Raw genomic sequence first — 26,585 nt, 5'->3', positions numbered from 1 at the left:
TTATTAAATATTTAAGTTGTAATTTGGTAAAATACTCATTTTAAACTATAAATAATTGATTAAATTAATAGATTTTTATTTATTTTTAAAGGAAATATTATAATGATGCTTGGTATATTATACTTTTCCATTTTAAAAATAAAGTACATCATCATAATGTTCTTTGCACTTGTTCTCTACAATATTCTATATTTCCTAGACGGGCATATATATATATATGTTATTTTAATGGTAGTTTTATAGTTGTCAACATAAACTTATCATAATTAGAGGATGTGGAGGTAGAAGAAATTGATTGTGACATAGATATTATTCTTTGATTTACTAAACTATGTGAGAATATATTATTATTATTATTATTAAATTCCACGTGTTTATTACCCAAATCTCTCACTAAGTCATAGTGAGTTATTCAGTTTATTTTAAAGAAATATTTATTTATATATTTATCACAATTATGAGAGATTTTTTAAATAATTTATTTTTCAACTTACTTATCAAATTCAAAGATTTTACAAGAGTTAAAAAGAAATGAACTTTTACTCATTTTTTTAACATAGGTTAGCTTGCGGGGATGGACACATATAATTTTTCAATACTTGCCAATGTATCAGATTCAAGAGGAACACTAATGGGCCAATCATACTTTAGTTATACAAAATATTAATTAAAAAGAGTAATTTTTTTCCTACAACATTTGTATTAATGTTTTATTCATTAAAAAATAATATATTTTAAGATATTAAATACATAGCCTTTACAAAAAAAATTTCTATAAAATATTTAAAAATATTTTAAGAAATGATAAATTAGTTTGAAGGTGTTGGTACTTTGTGTTTTTGTTTGGAGAGCCAAGTTGCTCCTTAAACTTGGTTCTTATCCATGCCACTGCATTGCTTACAGCAGGGGCAACGAATTGAAGTTATTGAAGACTTGTGTGTCTTTGCACCTCTCACAGGGAAAGGTGTATGTTCTTATCCATTTATTTTTATCAAGGAGTTGACGTTGAATCGTTTTTCATTATTTATAATATCTCAAGTTTTTGATAGTGCCTTGCAACACGAGAAATGCGTGCAATTAATTGCTATCGAAGAATTAGGTTCAATCCTCTTCAGAAAAAAAAAATGGAGTTAGGTTCAGTCAAACCAAACAACTAATTAATTACAAATCCCTCGGTTTTAAGTAACTGTTTTAGAAGAAGAAAAATCTCATTTTATTAAAGTATTTTAATTTACGAGAAAACATTAATAGAGTAAGAAAATAATTTAATAAAATATCACTAAAACTATTTTATATATTCTGTAATTTTAATGTAAAATTGAAAATAATTTATATTTTCAAACTAAACAGTATTAGAATTTAATTTAGATGAACCAACTTAATCACAAACTGTCGTGTATAACAATTTTTTATTTTTTATAATAATTCTATTAAAATACGTACTTGAAATAATTTTTAATTTGTTAATAGTATAAAAATTGACATTATATATAAATTAAACTCATATATATAAAAATTGACATTATATATCAATGTCTGGTTGCGGCACATTGGACTTCCTTTTCAATAAGCTATTGATAAATCGTCATTATACCAGTTTATTAATTGTAGAAAATGGCATATTTCTATTATATTTTTTAATATTTTGGTACTAAATTTACTTATTTTCTCTTATTTATGACCAGAAATCTTACTGCCTCCAAGGGATTATTAGTTTTGTCATCTGTGAGTTTTGTGGAATAGTTTATTGTGAAAGGGGTAACACAGCTGGAACTTGGAAGCTTAAGCACACCTTGACTGAGAGTTATTTGTCTTCTTATCCTTATTTCATTGAACATTGGCTGCTGAAACTTGTGGTCCTAACTGAGTTGGGGCATTCTGACATCAGACTTTATTCTATTTAAAATGTCCTTGTTCACATATAATTAAATAAATACCAGCCACCCTAGGTACAGTGTACAAGTTAAATGTTTTAACTGAAATAATGAGGAGAATTTATTGATATACATTCTTAATGTAAAATTTTTGTAACTAAAATATGTTTTACATCTCTCAAATTAGTCTTAATCTATATATTTAAAAATGGTAATTTTTAGTCATATTTTTTATAATCGATGAATTTTATCCCTTATCCATTACTATAAAGAGAAACAAAATTCATCAATTATATAAACTACAAGGATTACAATTATCGTTTTTAAAATATAAAGACTAAACTCAATGTTGACATAAATTAAAATACTTTAAACATATTTTACTCATTATTTTTATACAAATATCTAATAAAATAGGATTATTTTACCCATCATTTTATTTAATGATAAGGTAAAATATATTTTTAATTCATGTAATTCTGATCAAACTTGATTTTAGTCGTTACAGCTTTAAATCGGTCGATTTGTTCTTATATTTCAAAAAATAGGTGAATTTGATCCCACACATTGATAATCAATAGACGAAATAGGGACTAAATCCATCGTACTTTTTATATAAGGATCAAATTAATTAGTTTAGAATTACAGGAACTAAAGTAATGTTTAACTGAAAATACATGAACCAAAAATATATTACGCTTAATATAATGCAAAATGGTGAATGTAAAAATATTTTACACTAATATTAAATTCTGATGAGAAATTAGTAGGCTATGAAGCACACGCCTCAGACTTATGTTTTCTTTGCTTCAACATTCTGGGATGTAATAAACAGGTATATAAATATAATAATAATATCAGCAATCTGAATACCAATACAAGCTACTATACCATAACCACCCATAGTTTCTTAGAAAACAAACCCTGCCAGTTTTTTGTAACTCATCCTAAGAATTGTACTCTATTTTCCCCCTTTGACTAGTAAGTAGTAAGTTCAATGAAGATTTTATTTTTATTTTATATCCTATTAGACAACAGTTTCAAATATGGCCCAAATAATTATTAGCCCAATCCATAGAATATTATCATTTTAAGGATAACCAGCCTCTTCGAAAAGTACCTTTCTGTGGTAACCTACAAATACGTTCTTGAAGAAAGGGACAATTTTAAATAAAATAACAGAATCGTTAGGGATAATGCATGAACATAAGAATTAAGAAAAGTAAAAGCTGGTGTCCTTTGCTGCAACCAAAGAACACCAACCATACAATTTCCCTGCATCACAATCATCCCTAATGCATAGACAAAGGTCGCTTGATCTATAAGCAAAGTTATTCTTCCTAATATGAAATGCAATTTTCATAAAATTGCACGAGTCTCTTAAACATAAAGGGATTTAAATCTTAATCGTGTATATTGAAGAAACTTGGTTAGAAAAGATAAAAGTCATTTTTAATAATATTGACACCGTGAAAGAACTGATTTTAAGTTAAAGATACTCTTGGCCAAAAGAATGAAAAATCTAGCAACTACTTATTATAATTTCAATATGTGTATAGGTTTTTTTATTTATTATTTAATTTTTTAATACAGTTTCTTCAAGTCATTAATTTGTCTAACAAAAAATTAAGTAGAAGTAACCAAAGATACAGAAAAGTGACGTGACACAGCATGCTTCTCTAAATTAGTACATCTTTGTGGTTATTTTCTATTTTAATTTTATGAATTTAGAAAGTCTAATAATAATAATAAAAAGTATGTAATTATCCACTTTCACTATTCAATATGCAAAGCCAAATTTAGATCCCAAGAGTAAGATTTTGATTATTTCTAGTTCAAGGACTTTAGTGGTCAACGGCAAGAGAATGAAAAATCATGGTTACACAATGGACCCCCTCGTGTCATCAAGGTATAATCGTTATTATTGTGGAATCACAAGGGTTGTTACTGAACATGAAACTGCATAAATATGCCACAGGTGCAAGACAAAACAATAATCTCTGCTTTCTAGTTTCTACTCTCACAGCTGTTTATTTTCTTCCTCTTCTCAACTGTGTTCGTGTGTATGCATTTGAGTTGAAAGCCAGACTCAAGGAGCTGAAAGACAAAAGAAGAAACTTGGATTTGAATAAGCCAAAATTTGAGTTACACGTATGCCCTTTATTGCCTTTCAAGATTTTCTGGGCTTTCTTGTCCCCAAAACTAATTTGATTGCAGTGGGCACGGAATTCAAGAAAAATTCTCATCTGAAATGTTGTTTTGTCATCATTGAAATAAATTTATTTTTTTTCATTTCTAACTCAAGAAAGATGTTGAGCATATAGTTTGAATTTCCCATGGAAGCATAATTTTTTGAGATATCATGCATAGTAACCTCACCAAGGCAGTATTCATATTTTAAATTATTAGTATACTACCATGTCTTGAAAAGTTGCTTAGCTAGCTATGCAGATGAATTATAAGTTATAATTATAATGATGATAATCTTTTTGAGTGATTTTCAGGTAATTGCAAAGATAAGATGAGTGTTATGTATAGTCCTGTTCTCAATTACTCAGATGTGGAGCATCAGCTAAGGAAAAACCAAGACATGGATTCAAGTATTGGACATCCACAACAACACTGTCACCAACCCAATTCTGGACTATTGAGGTATTGTTCTGCTCCAAGCTCATTGCTGGCAAGCCTCATTGACAACACCATTCATGGCTGTGTCAACGAGGAATCGTTCACAAGTGAGAATCATCATCATCATCAGCAGCAGCAGCAGCAGCATTATCTTCCATCTACAAGTTCAGAAATGGAGACCATGTTATCCAAATTGCTACCATCTAACAATGGATGGAGCAATTCAGAAGCTTTGCAAGAATTTGGAGGCAAGCCTGTGAAGCAGGAAATAGGGGAATCTATTCCACAAGAGCCACCACAACAGAATGGTTATTCTTATGGTGGCTCTCAGTTGATTTACCAATCTCAGCAAATTCAAGGCTTGCCAAATGGTGGATCTTCCAGTGCTTCTGGCAGTGCTTTTGATGGCTCTTTTGGTGTGGTGCACTCCATGGCTTCAGAGGACTCCATTCAATCTAAAATGGGTATCAGGAATTGCTCCAATCTCTTTAGGCAAAAGAGTTCCCCTGCTGGATTTTTCTCCATTGAAAATGGTATGCATTTTTTCTTGCTTGCTAGCTTTTTTATTTTTTTTCCTAGGGTTTATTAATGTTTTCTCATATAAGTGAAAAATGAAACATGTTTGCTCTATCTAATCAGTCTCAAAATCAACACCATATATCGTTGAAATGTTCAGAATTAACTACACCTAGCAAGATACTTATTGTTAAATCAAATCACATCCCTGTTTTCTTCTGTTGTAATGATATTAGAGTACAGTAATTGAGAGTTAGTTTTTTACATTATTCTTGCAGAGAATGGGAAGCATATTTAAGTGAGAGGTAAAAAAGAGTATGAGAGATGTTAATCTTAACTATAGAATCAAATTAAATAGTAAGATTAGGTTTAAGTAAATCATTGTGAGGGTTGTATGCTCAAAATTGACTTCTCTTATCTCTCATTAAATATGTTCCCAAAATTGATAATACATATATATATATATGCAATTGCGCATAATAATAAAAAAGACAGTTTTGATGTTATGACTAATGAATACTTCTCTATTTATTATAGATCTTGCAGCATTGAGAGAAGTAGGAAGCTTTAAAGCCGATGATGTTTCAAATGGACTAGTTACTGCATCAACTGGTGGGTTGCATAGTTCTCATACTTTCTCATCTAGGCCATCTTCATGCTTGAAACGGTTGCCACAAATAGCCGAAAATGGAAATGAAAGCCTAGAAGAAAATTGTGACCAAAGTAGAAACCTAGTAAATGACAATGGTAGCTCAAAATGTTACATACCTAGCTTCACCAATGAATTATGGGAAAGTTCTGCATTCAATGCCCCAAAAACAGAGAATGAAGATGAAATCATGTTTTCCACTTCAAATATTTTGGAATCTCAGGTACGTAACAAATTTTATATTGACCAATTGAACTTTTAGTTTATGAATTTACTTTCAACCAATTGAAATTTTTCACGGTTGATCACTGAAAATTGTTGTTATCATCATCAGGAAGCAGATTTCAGCTTTCAAAATCTGGGTTTGACTCACCATTTGAGTCTACCTAGCTCTTCTACTAAGATGTCATCCATAGAAAAGTTTCTTCAGATTCAAGGTTCTGTTCCTTGTAAAATTCGAGCCAAAAGAGGCTTTGCCACTCACCCAAGAAGTATTGCAGAGAGGGTAAAATTCTATCACATCTAGCAATTTTAAATCTATAGTCAGTTAGTCAATTTCCATACTAACAAGGCCATGAACTTAACGGTTTTATATTTTTTATCCTCAGGTAAGAAGAACAAGAATTAGTGAAAGAATCAAGAAACTGCAAGACCTTTTTCCAAAATCAGAAAAGGTAACTTTATTTGAAATTCCATTTGATTGAAATTTCACTCACTTTGAAAGTTGATGATAACTTATAATTCTTCCCTTGGCAGCAAACAAGCACAGCAGATATGTTAGATTTGGCAGTTGAGTATATTAAGGACCTGCAGCAAAAAGTTAAGGTACTAGAGAAGTATAAATCTTTCCATAAATTCTGAAAAGAATATACACATTAAACTCCACCAAAGTTATAGTGTCTAACTAAATTTATTTCTCCTCGTGCAGATACTCTCAGATTGTAAGGCAAAGTGCAAATGTACAAGTAATGAGAAGCATTACACTAGAACTTGTGCTTGATTTATTTGCATGTAGATAGCAAAAGGATGGAAGATTTTTTAGTGTGCCAAAGTTAGCAATTGTAATTAGATAAAATAATGCTGACATTTGCCTGGAGTGAGTTTAGGACCAGGTGAATTTTTTTTTTTACTTTTTTTTTTCATTTTTTCCCTTAATTTCTTTTTCTTCATAGTTTGATTTAAGGATCATAAAGACCTAGCATGTTTAGCATGAGTTTTGTAGCTCTTCATTATTACATATAAGAATTTATGTTGAAATTTATATGGAGACTGCTTTTGAAACTAAAAATTATGATCTTCCCTCCAGTCAGGTTCGAATATATAAAATGTTTTCTGCCCACTAAGATACACTATCAGTAAAAATGTCCGGTACTGTATGAGAAAGCTTCTCCAGAAATACTTTTAAGAGAAGAAATAAGAAGAAAAAAATGCAATAAACTTCTTTACAAGATAAAGTTAGATCAGTTAGCCATTATTTAATTTGTAGATGCCTTCTCATCTTTTAGAAAAGTTATATGAGAGAACTTCTACAAATCAATTAATGATTAATCAATGAAAAGATAATTTTAGCTTATCTAAATTTCATTTCATTTTTTAAAAAAAAAATTGTCTCTTAAAAGTATTTCTAAAAAAATTTACCCAAATAGATGATATATATACTCAATCTATTCATAATATGTAAAACTTGAAGCACCAACTCTGACATTCACATCTAAACAAAATTTTCACAATTTCTAGTATGTTTGATCTCACGTGGAGATGTGATTTTTTTACATTAGGCATGAAGTCATATGATTTTCACGTTTTAACAGAAATGTACGGGGTTTCTCTCTTTCCAACAAATTTTCAAATACACTTCTTATCATATCAGCATTTTAATTACTGTGGCGACTCGTGATTTGTTCACCTTCTAATTATTATTTCAACTTCTACTCTCTTCAATTTCTAGAATTAACAATTAGGTAATTATGTTAGGAATATCTCTGACAATAGTTTCTCAAAATAATGATCAAAATATTGTCAATTCGAACACAATCTTGTATGATTTCTTGCCGAAAAAAATCATAATAATTTCAAATTTTCTGCCACGTTGAATAATTCATTGTTAAGGTTTAATTTTCATGTAGGTAGGGACGTTTGTTTTATTGACTATTTTATTATTCCCGAAAAAAAATTATTCTACCTTTGTTTTGAAGTCATAAAAAAAAAATGAACCAGGATATATTTTATCCTCAGGAAATACACAATCATAGATAATCCCACAATTTACAAAAGGGGCAGGAAAAAATTAGTCTCATGGGATAGAATTCCTGTATGAGTAAAAATTCAAATAACTCCTCTTGCTGACCTTTCTACTTTCTTTGTCAATGCAAATTTTATTCCTATTCAATTAATATTCTCACAATTTGATTTACTATCAATTTCATTCTTACATTTTACAATAATTTTTTCTTTCCCTCCAATACTCCTTTTTTATTAGGCAATTCTTGCTCTTATTTCACTATCGTATTCGAACACATGGGAAGAGGACAAGGGCTGTAACTAGAATTTTTATAATAAGAATATTTTACTAATTATAATATATATTCTTAGGAAAAAAATAACTCAACCAAATACATTTTTTAATATACCTGAAAATACCACTCTCATGTTATATTCCTAGACAAAATATTCCCAGACTAAAAAAAATTATTTGTAAAACAAACGTCCCTTAGTATAAATTTTTTTTATCCGTCAACTAGTTAAAAATAATAATAAATTTACTTTTAAAATAATTATTATAAAAATGATCAATCTTATTATACATAAAAATTAATTGTTTAAATTTTTTTTGTAAAAGTATAAATTAACAGTATAAATATTTTTTTTATATTGCTTTCTAGTCATAAATTGTTAAGAATAATAAAATTAATGATTTTTTTACAATAATTACTTTTACAAATTTGTAAAAAAATTTATTGGATTAAACATATAATTTAGTCTACATAAAAAAACATTTAAATATTAACTCCCTTAATATTTAATCCGTGTACATATAACACATTCTTAATTTGATTCCTATATCCAATTTTTCAGTTAAGGATCAAATTATTATTTTTATCCTTAGAAATTAAATATTATAACAAAAAATTTACAACACTTATCACTTCCACACCTGTTCAACCAACTATACTAAATCCCTTCATATCATATTTAAGAAAATTAACTATTTAACCACCTGATTTTACCAATTTAAACGATTATCTAATTAACTATATTCAACCACTTTCTCGTAATTACAGGAATAACCATTAGAAGCATGTAGCCAGGAAGAAAAACACACCAAAAGTTGACCTGATTTGTTAGAATCTTACAACCCACTACTCAATTCAATACAGAATATATCAATTTGCATGGATAATCTCACTCTCGAATAACTTCAAATCTTACTACACATGAACAAACCATACACACAAATCAAGCACTTCAAAACATATTCATATATTAAATACATGGGTTTAGAATTATCTAAAAAAATGGTTTGTCAGAACAAAACTGATACAAGTCACTTATGAATTTAAGTAAAGCAAAAAAAAATGTCACTTGATGCAATTCTTCCATTCCGAATAGGTAACCTGAATCAATAAAGGTGACACTAGAACTAGAAAATCTAGGCACCAAACCCTACTGAAAATCTTATATATTCAGTATAGAATTCACAGAAAATGTCACCAATTTTATTAATAATAATAATGTCATACAAAATTGCAGCAAAAATTTCTACAAGGTAGATTATGCATTGAATGTGCCTCAATTCAGCAGTCAATTCAATTAGTTACAGGGTTCATTGTCAAAATCATAGTTATTACCCTGTATCCCCCAAATATATAGTTTACTTAAAAATTACCAGTAATTGACCAAAAGAAAAAATAATAATGCACTTCTTTACCATCACTTGCATTCACTTGGATGTTTAAATATACCAAATCTACATAGAAAGGGCAACAAAAAAAAAGACAAAATTACTTCGGATCGCTGCAACCCTCTTCATAGAAAAAAACTGAGCAAAAGTAACCCGTTAATCCAACCATCTCACAAAGAATATTTGAACTCAAAATTTCAAGCACCAGTCTTTGGTTTCGATTTTTGTTTCTTTGCATCCAATGATGACAAGCCCTTGCCCAAACCAACCGGAGCTTGTTCCTGTTGTTGCACAGGAGTTGTTTGGCCTTTCTTGGTATCAATTAGATCACTTGGAGGAATGTCATTTGCTTCCTTCTTTACCCGATCTGCATTTCCATTGTCCACAGCATCTGAAGTCACACCTGGATTTATAATATTCAGAAGTTGGGTAAGGGGAGGCAAGGCTTGGACTGGTACACCATGGGGACGTATCATCAGGCCCCTTGCTGCAGCCTTTCTCCTGACTTCAGCAGCTGCACGTGCAGCCCTTTCATCGATTCCCCTTCCTCTGGGCAGTGCCTCACCCATTACTGCAGCATTGAGAGATTTGTTAGCAGATGCACCTGAACTTCCAGATCCCCCAGCAACTGCGGCAGCTTGGAATGCATGTATCAAATCAGGGTGAGCCTGTAATATTAAATCCTTTTTTAGTAGGAATTAAAATACCAAAGAAATGACAGAATATAGAATAGGAAATCAACTGGAACAAAATGTAATAATCTCTAGCACGTTAGGAAGCTTCTATAGTCCTATGTTTTTTGAAGGAAATAAAATTCTCTGAAAAAGAAAATACAACTGAGATTGTTGCAAACCTATGAAATGTTAGGAGGAAAAAATAGAACCAATGTAAAAGTAGAGAAGTTTTGACCAAAAAATAAACTAGACCTACTGAGTATCTCCCTGTTTACAGTTACGCTAGATAGTATACAAGCAAGGAATACATGATCACTAGCTATAGATACTGTCTTATCATATTGCATGCAAAAATAAAACGAATATAGGTTACCTTCAAGATATCAATAGCCTTCTGAGCTGAAGCAGCATTCAGAGCTTGACCCTTTTGTTTTTGAGCATTCATCTGTCAACAAGTTGCGAAATGTCAATAGTCAATACTACATGACTACAATGAAACTACAATGAAAGTTTATTTTCAATGTAATTTATAATTCACAGAAAATAAAAAAGTATAAAATAGTCTAATCCAAAACATCTGCATTATGCCAATATGGAAATTATTTAAGACAATTGTCAGATAATTCAACCTGTCTGCAAATGCTCACAAGTCACAAAATATGGGAATGCTGATGAATACATATTGATATGTTTGCTAGCCTTCATAAAAGTATAACACCTAAACCCACCTAACCAGCTAACCTAGAAGCCCACTCTTCTGCCTCTTGGTCATTGAGCCTCCTGTCATCTATCATTGTCATTCTGTCGAATCTCTATCTCACTTACACCCAAAATACTATCTTCATCTATCTTTCTCTTCCCTCCAGTGTTTATTGCCTGGTTTGATGTGATAATTGCCTAATTCCCCTTGTTATAATATTAGTCTCTTAAATTTTCCAAGTCTCTCGAGAATACATTTTTAAGTACGCCAGTAAATTGATGCCATGTGGGGATGTATAATTCTGAGTTATGGGACTGTACAGATACCTGTAGCTCACGCATCTTAAATGTGTTCATCCAATTCTGCGAATCCCGTGTCCTTGAATCATCTTCACCAAGTTGTTTGACCAGTATATCATATGTTTTCTTCTCATGCTGTCAAACCAAATGCCAAAATCTGTTAACCACCTACTGCTACTATCAGAATTCAACTTTACCACCACACTTACCTGGTGAGAGAGCTTGAAAGCACCCATACAATTAAATGCAATAGCAAGAGCATGATAACAAACAGCAGTTTGAATATGTTCCTCTCCAAGAAGCCTTTCATTCTTCTTTAAAGCTTCTTGTAGATAACGAAGAGCTGTGTTCATCTTTCCTATATCCTGATACATCATTGCAACATTGATAAATGTTGCTGCAACATCAGGATGATCTGGCCCCGATGAAAAACTTAATAATAGCAAAGCACGGGACATATGGCGAAGTGCAAGTTCTGTCTGGTTAAGCCCGTGGTAGAACAGAGCCATATTTCCATAACTGCAACAACAGTACTAAATATCACAAATTTTTCTTGATCATACTTTCTTATAACATACACTTAATGTTTTAAAAACCAGACCAGTCCTTGAACTGATTACAGGAGAGGTTCAAGATTTTGTGGTCAACCAAGGGTAGAACTAGGTTTGTGAATATACATGTATAAATATAAATGCAAAAAGATAGATAAAAATAATATATATATATATATATATATATATATATATATGGCAAGAGTGAGTATACAAGTAAACCATTCAAATAAACTGAAATATATCTGAAATCAAATGGCTTCATGACACACCTAGTAAGCCAAAACTTTAAAGATGTACACAATAATAAGCATAAAATCATGAAAGGCAACAATTTAAAAACTTGAGTCAAGACTGAATTTAACAACTCTCATCAACCAGGAAAAGGAAAAGACTGAAAAAACAAAATGAAGTCAACATAGGCTCAAAAAAAAAAAAAAATAGCCTGAACCTGTTCAACAATGACCGAATGTTCAAAATTAGATTTGACACTGGCTTTTAAACTCAGTTATAGACATCTGAACAGTCAGCTTGGTTCCCAATCTAGTCTAGTTTTCAAAACCATGCATACATCCCAATTATTCTGTAACCTGATTATCTCAATTTATATTTTTGGTCCATCACAATTTGTAAGATTCCAATATACAATAAAATAGGAAAGAACCAAGAAGATCAATAAAATAGGGAATGCCTGTGAGCAGTATCAGGATGATCTAGACCAAGACAACGTTCATTTATAATTAGTTCCTTGTGTTGTTGCATAATAGCCCCAGCCATATCTCCAGCATGATACAAAACCATGGCAAGATACCTGAAATACAATATTTTCAATAGGGATTAAATATACCACATACAAATATATCATCTGAAACTTGACAAGCAGGATTTTATAACAAAGGACACAGATGTTGGCCATAAATCTTTTTACAAGGAATGGCAACTGAAAATGACGAGATTCAATTCACATTCACTATCCCGGTCTAAATAGTAAATATTCAGCACAGCATGCAGAATTTCATATCATTATTAAACTATGATTTAAGTATAAAAACTTTTAGGATCATGCCAACATGATAGAAACAATTATTGACATACCGACAGCAATTAGCAACCTCCCGATGCATCGGACCAGTAACCTGCAGCCCATTTAACAGTAATTAATTCATGCTCATGTCATCCAAGAAAAGACAACAAAATCAGAATTTCATGCCTGTTGTAGAATCGAGAATGCCTCTGAGAATAAAGTGTAGGCTTCACTGAGCATGCCCTGCAACAAACAATAAATTACACTGTTAGAACTAATGTCTTTTGTATTTTGTATATGTACTTTTATATTACTTTATGCTTGTACTGCCTGTTCTTTTCTTTGGCTGAGTGTTGAGTACTCAAGCTTTACCAAAATACTATAGTTCCAAAGTCTCAAGTTACACATTAACAAATTCAGTCAGGAAAACGAAATAAATAACTAAATAAAATCAAGCCTCAGCAATTTATATCGCATCACAGTATTGAACACATTTAAGAGTTCCGTCTTATGAACCATAATTACTTCAACTCTAGTGAAGTTATACCAACTCTTGTGCAACTTCAAGAAGATAGCCCACTACAAAATTGTTAAGATTTCCATTAACCTTTAACACTACTTCACCCAAAAGGTAGAATCTCAATTTAACAAAAAAAAAATGCCACAGATACCAATAACATTGTAGCTTACTTCACCCAAAATGTGAATTGTATTCAATCCCTTTCCATTGTATGTGGTTAGTGCCTATGATCTGCTACAAACTATCCAAACCACTTAAGTAGTAGCCAACCCCCGTGGCTTAAAATGTATTTATTAATTCATGTTAAGGTCAAAAACAATACAAGGCATGGTAAATACCTCAGCCAATTGAAGTTTTCCAGTTTCCACAAGTTCCTTGGCTTCTGAACAGGAAGGAACTGAATGCTTGACCACCGGACGGATATCCAAGACATCTGATGTTTGGAATGGAGTTGCGGAACTAAGATCATATTTACGAGCTGCAACAGTTACACCAACCTGAAAACCAAATATGGCAAAACCCACTCACAAGTTTAGCAGTTATATTCAACACGAGGTGTGGGCCTGTGCCGAAAACACGGATTTTAAAAAAATCAATGTTAAGATTTTATAAAAAGAGAATGAAAAAAAAAAAGATTTTTTACTGTCCAGAATCCAGCAGCCAACACGTGGCAAGGTGCTGGACAGATTTTATAAATATATAGATAAGAGTTCCAATAACTATTCACAAGTATTACCAATACCATGACCAATAAATTTTAAAAATATTTGTCAACAGCAAGTGCAAGCATGCATTGAACACAAACACATGAACAAAGTTGGAGAGATTAAAATACCGAATGTATTATAAATTTAGAAAATTATCACTATGTTTGCAACATTAAAAGGAAAAAATAGTCATAACATTTTACATGATATAAAAGATCACCAAGTTGGTATTTTTCAAGAGCTTCATACTATTGGAACTCTTTAAAAGATTAGAAAAGTTGGGACATGAAAAATCCGTAACAATTATTTACACCACAAACATTCAAATGTGTACTGACTAAATTGTAAAATCTTGTGCTTACCTTCAGACAGAGATTACGTATAACAGAAATTTTCTTGGCATGAGACCTAGCATCATCAGGTAATTCAAACTGCAACAAATTGATTTGAAGTTACAATGTATAGAAGAAGAGTTAAGATGTAAAGGATAGAAACACAAAGCATAAAAAAACACATTGCTGTAAACAATCTAGAAAAGAAATACATATTTTCCAAAAGAAATTGCATGTGAAATGAAAGAGAATAAAGAAATTGGGGACTTCAAAGAACACATAGCTCTGCCCCTGCAGGAGGGGTCTGAGAAGGGTAGATGTGTGCAGCCTTACCCCTGCATGCACAGAGGCTGTTACCCAGATTTGAGCACAGGGCCTCTAGGTCACAACTCACAATCCTACATCCTTACTATTGTGTAAAGGCAAGCCCTCATTCGACTAAAAACAGTTAAAATAACAAAATGTGCATACTTTCAGACTTATTTTAAATGGATAGGAAAACACCGAACCTCAATGTCCCAGTTAATATTATATATTCAGATTAGGTAATAGCCCATACCTTATATTTAACCATTGCAAATTCTTGAATGTCTGACCAAAGAACTTCCGAGCTGATACTCGCATACAAAGGTTGAGTCTTTCTTAAAGATGCCCTGCCTTTCCACCGAGCCTGCCCTTTGGAATGTTTTCCTGGAGACCGTTGCCCTGCATGTTCCTGTAAATAAAAAAAGACAGGATCATAGATTAATTAACTGGAACTTAAAAACTTATAAAATTAGACAAGAAAACAGAATGTGTTCCGTACAGCCTAAATAAAAAGAGAAGGAGAAGTTCACAGATTGATTGAAGTGATCATAGCACAAAAAAACTAGCAAATTAAGTTGCAGCTATCTTGATAGACAGCCATAAAGGACATGCCTTTCTAGGAGTTTTGGACTGCGTGAAATTAGCAGGAACTTTTCCACCGGGAGCTTGACAGCTTCCAAATAGGCAATTTAAGAAATGAGATAGTGCTGGTGCAAGATCGTGGTCCTCTGTCTCTCTCAATAAGTCCTGAATATCAGAAACATGATCTTAAATATTATTCATGTTCTCAATGCAAGTGGATTAAGAAAGTTATTTTCAGAGTATGTTGGCCTACTCTGAATGATCCATCATGTCAACAACAAAATATATCATGTTTCTCATGCTCAAGTAATATCTTATAGCAGTTAAAAAAAACAATCATTTATCAGCTAAAACATGAATAAGATATATGCATAGTCGACCAGGACAAAAATTATAGAACTAGCAAACTAAAGTCTAAAGCACTCAAGTTATACAAAACATGGTTATCAAATCAGGAGTCAAATCATGGATTGGAAGCCTATTTTGAAATCATTAATCATAAGATTCATAATCAATAATTAGAAATAGCATAAAATATATTTTTCACATGATACAGCATTACAAACATTTAGATGATAGCATTTTTAGGACAACCAACCCATTATATAGCTAACAAATATAAATCTTAAAACAATATTTAAGTCAAAATAGTCAAAAAGACAAATTTAATTTTCAGGGTATGATAGTGACAGCATGGTTCAGACCCTCCAAAACTTCACTATTTAAAAAGATACCACATCACTATTTCCTTGCATATTTAAAAACTTCTAAAAGAAAAATGCTTTTTTTATATAAAAATGAAATAAAAAATACTAGTTTTGAGTGTTGGGCTTTTGCTCTGATTGTATCAGAAAGCTTGCTGAATTGGATTTAATTGCATGAATTAAATCAAGATTCATACTATTCTTAGCAGATCAAGGGTAAATGAAGTTCTTAATGTACAAGAGCTTTTCTCACCTTGATAATATGCTTAGCAGATCTGACAACAATTTCATTATTACAAAGATCCCACAGATGAGGTAGATGTTTAGTCCCTCCAGCCACCTTTACAGAAAAGTGGGCATTCAGAAGTAATAAAAGAATTATCAAAAGTACGCAAGCAAACCACCATATATATTAAACGGAGCGTAATTCACTTTATCAGCTTCAAAAAGAATAATTACAGCAGTATTTCAGTATACCAAAATACACAGTGCTTACTTTGCCAATATAGCGAACATTAATTCCATGAGCATGCAATGCTTCAGTTAATGTCTGGCCATCCATTGGTGAAACTTCAAGTGTACACAAGTCTTGTATAAACTTTGGAAGTACCACATCAGTAAGATATTGACTAACTTTTCTAACATTATCTTCATCAGCTGCTATTTCCTGGTGAATGTGATCAAAAGCAGTAATGTAAGAATATTATGCTACGAGGCATTGTGATGTTTTCAACACATGCGCACCACAGAGAAATAAATGGGCAATCACAATGTTTACATAGATGGAGAGAGAAAGTAAAGTTGTAGTTAAATGTAGAAAAAAGGCAAAAGGGGGGGAAAACCTCTGGACTCCCAGCAAGTTTGAATTCAGTGAAAACATTGGGATTAAAAACAATATCCTCGCAACCATCAGAGGCTTTGGTAGTCACAGAAGCAAGCACTTTAACATCCTCAGTTTTTTCTTCCTTTGTTGAGTCCTGCAAAAAAGCAAGTAAAAGACATAGTTACAGTCTACACATGCAATTATAGGAACTTAATCACAAAGACGATATTCCTACCAGACATAAACTAATAATCAGTCAAATACAGAAAACATGATATCCTTACAAGCATTATTTTTGGTTGTTCAACCAGACAACTAGTCAAGCATAAAAGCAAAACTATTTTTCATCAGAACCAAAGGTTGGATCATACAGTTAAGATATATTTTGAAAAATAAGAAAAAGATAAAGAAGAAATAAACATAAAAGGTGAGCAAACAAGAATACTCAAATTAATGTTTCTGCTTTTCCATTCTAGACGTAATCCTTCATGTGAATACATCAACTGAATACTCAAGTTACTAAATATCTTTTACATTATTTTGATCCCACAGGACCTGGATAGATAAAGTGTGTGCGGTATGGTATCATGCAGTAACATTCAAACAAATGTACAAGCAATAAAGTGATTATGGTACTAAATAAATTCAAACAGGTACTTTCCTTTCAGAATTGATGTTGGAATCAAATCTTTTAGATACTGGGAATTGCTACATTAAAGTCTAGGATACATGAATGTTCATACATAGTGCTACTCTTATGTACTTAGGAAAGTTCATTTATATTTACTCTTCTTAAATGTAATTAATTCTGAAATGTATATATTTATTCTTCCATTGCAAAATGACTAGGGGGCTGTGGTGGGAATCCATGTGCTGGATTCAGGCTATAGGAGCTTTCTCAGCTGATCCTGCTAGCCACTTTATCCAATTCTGTGATGGATTTGGTGCAGGGAGAAATCATAGTAGGAGGGGCGGGTGGTGGATTGCTTTATCTATTACAATTTGGCAGCATAGGAATTCCTTGCTGTTTCAGGGCATTCCTTTTGAACCTCAAAAAGTGTTGGATGATGCCTTATTTCTAGCTTGGTCTTGGCTAAAAGTTGGAGAGAAAGGTTTCAATACATTATTTAACCACTGGTCTACCAATCTTGTGGAGGCCTTTGGTTAAATTTACTGGTTAAATGTATTGGTGTCCTTGTGGTGGGTTTTTGTTGGGTTTTGTTTGTTTTTTGGAAGGTGGCACTTTTGTGTCTAGTATCTGTTATCTTCAGTACCTTTGGTACTGTTCTGTTTATTAATAATATACATATTTTTGCCTTCCAAAAAAAATTCTGAAATGTATATAAATACATAAATAGATATAAATATAAATATATGCCCAGCTGAGTGCATTTCATTTAAGCAATTCAACAAATTTGTTCTCAACTTGATATCAGATAAATGCATGAAGGTCTAGATAAATACATTTGTTTCAGATAAACATAAATTAGAAAGGGACAAGCATATGTTACACTGCTAAACATTTACCAGCTTGTCAGCATCAGTAAGATTTTGGGAATCATTTACCAGCTGGTCAGCATCAGCAGCATTTTGGGAATCATTTACCAGGTGATCAGCTTCGGCAGCATTTTGGGAATCAGTGACCAAATTGTCTGCCTCTTGAGGATTCTTCTCCTTAGATTTCAATATCTCTGCTGCTTGGGCCTGTTCCCACAAAGAGCCAGCTGTGTAAAATTGAAAATACAAAAGAAAATCCACATACTCTTAACAACATGGTGTACTTACCCGGCAATAGGCACTGATTAATTCTGACCTCAAGATACAAAATCGAGAACCAGGTCCAGTATAGTTGGCATCACGAGGAGTTACCCTCAACAAATCAAGAAGATAATGTCTGATTTGGTTACAAAAAGAGCAAAGCATCAGAGCATAACAGTAGCACAACAGGCTATAGAGATTACAAAAAAAAAGGATATAATAAACTAAACTAAGAAGGTTGCAACAGATAACAACTTAGGTTAACTTCAAATGTACTTGCATTCAACAACATATATTCAACAATAAATAACATACAAAAAAAGTAGCCAGAATGGAGTCAAAAAGGAAAAAAATATAGTAGTGATCTTAAAGTAAAAAACTTCTTGTAATTGGAAATTATGCCTTTCAAATGATGCATTAGGAAATCTGCAGAGAACATGTCACCAACAAAGCACGCGAACTGTAAATAACCAACTAAAATTACCGGTCATCACCACCAACAATGCCCTTGCATTCCACTGGTGCAGCTAATTTGAAAAGATTTCCAGATCCATCAAGGACTAAATGTTCCTTCAAATGAAGGCGTTTGGCAGCCTCTGACACCTAATAACATAAACAAGCTTAGAAGACAAAACACAATTCATCTGATATGGAACACAGGAGATACAGAAAAAATACCAATTGATAAAGAACACAGGGCAAAAAGAAAGTGTAGTTACACTTCACATATAATGCAATTTAAAATTAAAACATACTTATTTTTTTTCACCTACCAACAAATTTTCTTACAATTTAAATTCACCCACAGTAAGTTCAGTAAAATGCTTACAACTCAAATCAGACAATCTACCTAAAGTTAAACTGCCACACCCTTCTTCCTTACCTTAGAATGAAAGTCTTCATTCCAGCAAATTTTCTTTCCGTTGTCAACAGAGCCGTACAAGAGGGAGTCTGACTTGTCCCCTTGAAGAATGCCTGGTAAGACACTCTGCAGTACAATATACAATTTGAAATCAAAACAACAATTTAAATTTAGAATAAGGGTTCATAAGGTTTCAAATTACAAAACAACAAATTAAGCAGATTTTTAAGTACAAATCCAGCACATAGCTCAAGTGAAACAACATAAAACTTCTATAGACTTCATAATCAATCTAGAATTATTAATAGAAAGCAATTTAGGACATCACAAACATTTTTTCCTGCACAGCTAACAATATTCTTACAATATAAAGGAGCCATTTATGTACTGAAATGAATATAAAAAAATAAGTTCATATAATAATAAAGAAAATAACTGAAGAAAAATAGTATACAACATATGTTCATCCTTATAAGGCTATAAGCTATTAGAAATAAGAAATTCAAATGACTTGCCATGTTTTAAAACCATCTTGACACATTTCAGCATGTCCTAATTCTTTTTTCTCACCATTGTGAAGCTGTTCTGACAAGCTCTAATCCGTTCAATTGCATTTCAAAATATTTTCGGAGCAAATAATTCCAAAAGGCAAATGGATTGGTTAAACCATCAAATAATCATATCTATGCTTCTTAGACAAGCATACACCAGTAGTAAATTGATGTCATGAACTATAACCACACTTTCATGAAAAAAGATAAAGTCAGCAATAGGTAAATTTGTCCTTCACTACACACCTGAGCTACCACTCTATGACCCCTGTAGTCAATTATAGCCATAGCAAGATTATAAAGTCCAGGAACATCAGCTTCTTGGTAAGCCTTTGTGCCCTTCAAATCATTGTTTGCAGAAGCATATGTGGCTTGCTCATTCTCGGCCAGCTGAGCTTCTGGAGAAACATCTTGAGTAATTTCTGTGCCATTAAGATCTTCTGAACTTGAACCGTCATCTTTTCCCCCATTAGGAACCTGACTTTCTCCATGAAGTAGAGTGGAAGCTTTATCAGAAGAACTTTGCGAATTGCCTGAGCTCCAAGTTTTTGAATTAGCATCCACACGCTTCTTTGACAGCTTCTCAAGGTCAGCATCAATAGCAAAACTAAAGAATATATTGTTGTGCACATACCTTCACATAAATTACAGCAATGAGCCAAAAGGCATTCCAAGTACAAAGGAAAACTCATGTGAGTAAAGAGGCAATATCAAAGATACCAACAAATTATATGAATATGCTTTTTACTAGTAATATTTCTGGGCCAAGGAACAATTATCTTCCGCTCCCTATTTCCCTACCCCCTACCCCAAAGAAGAAAAATGTAACATGCAACTTCCTCTAGACATTACTTTAAAACATTTTAAAATAATATACTATTAGAATGCAGGAATAACTATTCAGAATTTCAAGAAAATAAAGTTTCAGGATTTAAAAGACCCACTAACATGTGAAAGCATTCAGGGTCAGTTGGGTTTATTGGAGGAATGCAACCACTAATCACTCCAATAGCGCCATTAATAGCTGCATCAACAAAGTCTGACGTCACTTTATAAAGTGCCCGATCCCGCAAAATCCTACAGCAATGAATAAATCACACAAGAAACAAATATAATCAATGATAATAAGTTATTGCCAACCAACCAAACTAAAGAACAAGACTAGTCCCAAAAATTCCATTAATACGAATGAGAGAAAATAAAACACCTCTCCTGTGGAGAGGTATGAGGAAATTCTCTACAAGACTGCAGCTCTTCATTCCAGTCTCTTTGCATGCCAATTGGTTCATTGCCATAAAGAAGTGTCAAAGCATTCTCAGCCCTGGCTGCATCGCGTCTGTGGTCTGCTAACACGTGAAACCAAATTAAGAATACATCAAGCCAGTCTGAGATTCACTATTTGGTCTTCTTAGATGATCAAATCATCTTAGAAACAGTTCTACATTGCTTTCGCCAACAGTTGGCTACTCCAACTTCTTCTTTAACAAATTCATTTCAAATTATCTACGCTTGTATGAAAATCATTCATGAAATTCTCAACTCAGCAACACTCAGCTTAAGCTCTTGTTATCATTATTAATAATAACATACTAGAAATCGGAGTTTCCCAATCATCCTTAATCAACAATAAATTTCAGATCCAAAACAAGTTGCAATGTAGGACCATTGTTTCAAAAGTTTATTTCATCTGTTATTCTGATTTGACTCATTGTTATAACAATATAGTTTTTGAAATATATTCATCAAGCAAATATATGATAGTAGCACACTGCCAAAAATGGCTGAATAACTTCCTTCTGATGAAGCATATGATACCAACAATGCATGAAAACTACCGAGCCAAATAGACCAAACTGTAGATGCGCCAAAAGAAAGATGTTCAATTAATGTGCTCTTACTAAAATAAAGGCAAAACTATCATCAAATCCAGATAAAGAACTACAACAAAAAAAAATTTGAAAAGAAACGCTGATGAAACAAAATGACAGGTAAAGCTCACCAGGAACAGGGTATAATCCAAGCCAAGAATTAGGTGGCAACAAAGATTGCACATTTTCAAAAGGATGGGCAGCTGATCTACCCTCCAATACTTCACGGAAAGCTTCAAAATTGAACAAAAGGTAATAAATTTTTGGTGTTGAAGCAATTCTTTGAAAATTTTAAGTCCTAAACAATGAGTTATCACACTTCAATACCTTTTTTGAACTTGGGGCTAATCTTTTGTAAGAGAGCAACAAGAGTTGTTGCTTCAAAAGTAGCTTTACTTGGCTTTGGGTCAAGATTGTTCGCTGAGCTTGAGTTGACATAAAACATTTTTGTACTCCCCGTAATACAAAATTTGTTACCCTCAAGAGTGATCACATCCAAATAAATTAAATCTCCAACAAGCCTACAGAACACAGAATGGCCTCGTTAGCTGCATATAAACTAAACAAGGCAATGGAATTACATTAACTGAAGCGGATGCTTCTTGTGTTACCTTCTATAGCTTGGAGGAGGATTGAAGGATGAAAACACTATGCTCTCAACACATTTAATATCCTTCAATGGGGACGATAATAAATTACCCAATGAGCCAGCGATGTCCTCCATATAACCAAGCCCATCAAGCTCAGGAACTTCAGGTTTCAAGGTATCTGATAATTCCAGGAAATGAAGCAGACTAGTAACTATCCCATGCCTCAAATTAGAACAAATCAACTAATTACAGCAAAATTCAATAAAGGAAAAGAGAACTATCCCATACCTCCTGAATTTGCAGATTTATTATGTGCTATCTCATTCTGTAGGGCAAGTGATGTTGATAGTGAAGCATGGAGGTTAGAAAGGGAAAGCAACTCCCTTGTACGATGAACATGGGCCCTTATAGATCGATCCTCATAAAATGCTGCAAAGAGGATTTATCATATTATATAATCCACCAATGTTTAATCATCATATTACTACTAGTTCATTAACATACCAGAAACCATTTCCAAGGAGCAGCCACCAGTAGTAATATCAGCTACTTCAGAAATTTCATTATAATCTTCAAGGTGATGAGTGGATCCATCCTTTGTATGCAAAAGTAAATCATAGCATGTAATAAAACATGTCTCAGGAGCATCGAGGAGGAACTGTCTAACATCCATGACAGAGTCTCCAGGATTCAACTGTGAATAGATTATATAAGTTAGAGGAAGCTTGATTTCTCAACTTTTCTCCATGTGAAATAGTAACAGATGTAAACGGATATGATAAATAGTTAAATGTTCAAACAATTTTAAATCAATAATGAATGAATGGAAATAGTTAGATCTCTGACAAGATCATCTTGGAACAACTTGATTCCTCAGTTTCTCTCAAGGTGAAATAGTAATAGTCAAAATTTTCAAATGAAGTTAACGCACCTGAAGCTCAAGCTTCTCCCCAGTTTGTGTTTTAACAGAAACAGGGTAAAGTTGAAGATCACCTGCATGATCAAGTTGGGAAATGTTGGTCATTAAAGGTAGTTGAAGTTCTGGCATATCCATAACCATAAAAGAATGAAATCAGTTTGATTAAATTGACAATTTTCACCATGACTAAATTTGAACAACAAATTATCAATGCCTCACAATTAACATCCCAGCCTCTCCTTTATGGCAGGCCACTATTGCCAGCTATGATCTAAAGTTGGCAAGAATGAATATACCAATTGTTTCCTCCTCAAATAAAAACTACCCATAGTGAAAAACAAATGACTCGGCACGTGCTTAAAATTGCTGATATTTTAAATTTCAAAGAGACACAATTTTGCAAGAATTGGTTGACTTTGACTTTTGAATTTGGAATAATCAATTGGGACTTGGGAGTATTATCCACAGGTGAAATTGCTGTTACACTAATAGCATAAATTATTTCTGCAGATGATATGAAAATAACACCATTTTTTAATAACCATAGGACAAATTTGGTTACTTCCACAAAACTTATGAGTGGGGATTCATGCCATTAATTTTTTTTTATTTAGTTTTGTCCAATGACATGGCAGCTTCTACAGCACAGCATGAATTGTAAAGCAACAAACACTCAAGCTAGCACAAGGAGTAGTCAATATACTTAGTGGAATGGCAACAGAATTCAATTTTGGGACTTCCAAAAAACACTCAAATTATGGTTTCAAATTGTAATTGTGGTTGTAATTTCAAGTTTATTATGGCAACCACAATTTCACACAAACGCACCAATGCGGCCACAACTGCAGTCACAATGTGGTTGGACATAATTGCTATTGAGAACCACAATTAAAAATCATTTTCAAAGATGCACTTAAAATAGGACTGTTTTTTCTTCAAAAATACACTTAAATACCTTAACTACTAAACATGGCAATGCAAATGTATAAAAGTGTCAAGCCCATTTCACCTTGCTTTTGTTGGCTCCCTTCAGTTGCTGTTTCATTCTCCTTCACCTCGGGATTGGCAACAATAGAATCGCCTCCAGCTGCAACTTCAGCAGCATCAGCTTTTGCTGATTCCAAAGTGACTTCCACATTATCCTTCACAGGAACATCGGAATGGACTGCAGATTCTGAAGCACTGGATGCATTATGGGACCCTTTTCTGTTCCTCCCCTTGCCCGATTTTCCAGCCATTTCCTCCTTCTAAAATCCAAAACAGCCATGTCAACATACCACAAAAGGAACGATAATATAAAGCGCATACAAAGGGCCCGTTTTACATATCAAAAAACATGCAAACAATCACAACCCATCTCACAAAATCACCATTTACCTAATTCAAAAGCATGTAAACCACCATAAATGTAAACTCAGCCACACCACAGATAATGAAACATAGTAAAACATTAAACTAATGTCACCATCCCTCAAACAATTCAAAACAGAATTTTCAAAATAAGCTTATAACCCCAACAAAAGAAAATTCACATAATCAGAGAAAAAAAATTGAAAGGTCTCAACTTTTACTACAAACAGAACCACACACCATATTACTTCCACTTCTGATAGCTGATTCCCACAAAACCCACGTATAAAAAAACAAAAAATATGAATTCCAAATAATGACAACGACGACGACGACGTTATCTCCTTAATTCCCACAAAACCCACATGGAAAAATCATCAAACATAAAACCCATTTCCAAAAATTAGACATTTAAAGGTTCCATTTTTTATTTTATTTTATATTTCGGACTGAAGAAAAATATTATAAGAGAAGGTTTGTTACCAGTTAGAATAAGACTCGAAGCAATTGAAGGTGAAGTACGGATTAGATAAGAAGAAGAAGATGCATAGGAATAGTGAAAGGGGTTTTAGAAGGTTTTGAGGCTTCACAAAGCGAAAGAGAAACCCACGAAACAGTCAGTGGCTGAGGCGGCTTCTTCCTTGCGCGAGACGAACAGACGAAGCAAACAGAGCGTGTAATAATAATTTGGAACTAATGGGCTTGGGCCCTTTACTCTTTTTTCTTCTTCGTTTTTTTTTTCTTAAAAGAAGATAAATACCAATTTGGTCCGTGAAAATTGTGGCAGTAACATATTAGTCCGTAAAAGATAAAAAAAATAAAATAGTCCTTCGATGAACAAATTGTGTGATATATTAATCTTGTCATTAACATTAAGGTTTATGCTTATGTATTGATAATTGTCACGTGTCATCTGCATGATTGTCGTGTGTTATCCATGTGTCTGAAAATTAATTTTGAATAAATTATGAATTTTGCATGCAGATAGTGGAGGTGAAAATTAAGATGAATTACAAAATGTGGAAGAGGAAAGTGAAAAATATGAGAGATATGAAATGAAAATAAAGAAATATGGTGATAACCATGCTAATAATTTATGTGCATTATAATATTTAATTAAAAATTTAAAAGTACTTTCATTGACCAAAATATCAGTATGTAATTAAGTTTAAGATAAAAATGACTATACGTTAAGTTTAGAGACTAAATTGAAAATTTAACTTTCAATTACATGACAATCATATGAATGACATGTGATAACTGTCAGTTATTATGTTAACAAAGATGGATTAATGACAGGACTAATATGTCACATTTTTTACATATTCAAATATTAAATTTAAATTTTTCATCTTTCAAAAATTAATAGGTCAGTATTATAAATTTTTAGAGACCAAAATGAGTATTTACCCAAAAAAAAAAAGTATGTACAAAACATTTTTATTGAATGAAATTTATATAAGTTGGGTTTTATTTTTTATTTAGTTAGTTTTTTTTATAAAAAAATAATTAGTCTTGTTTCCAAAAATAAAAGGACTTGTATTTTAGTTAATAACAAGAGTGTGTTAAAGAATATGACTTTTTATATTAGCATTCCTTTTCTTTTATAAATGTGAATGTTTTTTCCTAAAAAAAATGTACGAGCATAATAAAAATTAGAAATTTTAAAATTTAGATGTTAGGGAGTAGGGACAACAATGGTTAATAGATCATGTGGCTAACTTAAAAATTATCCACGGTAGCTTGCATGATTACTTGCTTAACAGGTATAGGTACAAATACAAATAATCACTCACAAAATTTGTCTATACTTTAATACCCAATTGCTCTATATCCGTTCTAATATACATGTGTGTGTGTCTGCATATATATATGTACATTTGCTTGCATGTGCATT

General features: G+C 32.4%; 2 protein-coding genes across 3 annotated transcripts; one reads left to right on the top strand and one right to left on the bottom strand.

Annotated features, from left to right (window-relative positions):
• Positions 1-3,829: 3,829 nt before the first annotated feature.
• LOC114421989 (transcription factor bHLH130-like) lies at positions 3,830-6,934 on the top strand. Its single transcript, XM_028388148.1, has 7 exons — positions 3,830-4,025; positions 4,379-5,035; positions 5,556-5,890; positions 6,002-6,172; positions 6,276-6,341; positions 6,424-6,492; positions 6,596-6,934. Exons 2-7 carry the CDS (start codon positions 4,396-4,398, stop codon positions 6,665-6,667), a joined length of 1,353 nt encoding a protein of 450 aa, XP_028243949.1. The 5' UTR covers positions 3,830-4,025; positions 4,379-4,395; the 3' UTR covers positions 6,668-6,934.
• A 2,427-nt stretch (positions 6,935-9,361) lies between these two features.
• LOC114421988 (clustered mitochondria protein-like) lies at positions 9,362-25,359 on the bottom strand. Of its 2 annotated transcripts, none has more exons than XM_028388146.1 (29): positions 25,172-25,359; positions 24,348-24,585; positions 23,351-23,412; positions 22,924-23,113; positions 22,708-22,848; positions 22,441-22,597; positions 22,157-22,350; positions 21,961-22,062; positions 21,169-21,307; positions 20,910-21,038; positions 20,208-20,595; positions 19,432-19,536; positions 19,033-19,151; positions 18,576-18,684; positions 18,318-18,494; positions 16,810-16,944; positions 16,464-16,634; positions 16,221-16,307; positions 15,294-15,428; positions 14,935-15,090; positions 14,406-14,474; positions 13,675-13,833; positions 13,003-13,059; positions 12,888-12,928; positions 12,484-12,603; positions 11,451-11,760; positions 11,269-11,376; positions 10,616-10,687; positions 9,362-10,236 (listed from the first exon to the last, which is right to left on the bottom strand). In XM_028388146.1, the coding sequence occupies exons 2-29, from the start codon at positions 24,574-24,576 to the stop codon at positions 9,766-9,768; spliced, it is 4,332 nt and encodes a 1,443-aa protein (XP_028243947.1). In that variant the 5' UTR covers positions 24,577-24,585; positions 25,172-25,359; the 3' UTR covers positions 9,362-9,765. The 2 variants fall into 2 exon arrangements, with proteins under 2 accessions (XP_028243947.1, XP_028243948.1); XM_028388147.1 differs by having other exon boundaries at positions 9,766-10,236; positions 21,169-21,304.
• Positions 25,360-26,585: the final 1,226 nt, after the last annotated feature.

The sequence above is a fragment of the Glycine soja genome, chromosome 8 (genome assembly GCF_004193775.1).
Source record: "Glycine soja cultivar W05 chromosome 8, ASM419377v2, whole genome shotgun sequence".
NCBI classification, from domain to species: domain Eukaryota; kingdom Viridiplantae; phylum Streptophyta; class Magnoliopsida; order Fabales; family Fabaceae; genus Glycine; species Glycine soja.
This window is presented reverse-complemented; position numbering and strand designations above follow the sequence as displayed.

Bases quoted from the DNA above. Each gene is read 5' to 3' on its own strand.
- LOC114421989 (XM_028388148.1), top strand. From the start codon at position 4,396: ATGAGTGTTATGTATAGTCCTGTTCTCAATTACTCAGATGTGGAGCAT. The intron at 6,342-6,423 runs GTAACTTTATTT...TTCCCTTGGCAG, and splicing joins TTTTTCCAAAATCAGAAAAG to CAAACAAGCACAGCAGATAT. The intron at 6,493-6,595 runs GTACTAGAGAAG...CTCCTCGTGCAG, and splicing joins ACCTGCAGCAAAAAGTTAAG to ATACTCTCAGATTGTAAGGC.
- LOC114421988 (XM_028388146.1), bottom strand. From the start codon at position 24,576: ATGGCTGGAAAATCGGGCAAGGGGAGGAACAGAAAAGGGTCCCATAAT. The intron at 21,039-21,168 runs GTGTTTTATTTT...TCATTGCTGTAG, and splicing joins CATACCTCTCCACAGGAGAG to GATTTTGCGGGATCGGGCAC. The intron at 13,060-13,674 runs GTATTTACCATG...TGTTTGTTGCAG, and splicing joins GAAAACTTCAATTGGCTGAG to GGCATGCTCAGTGAAGCCTA.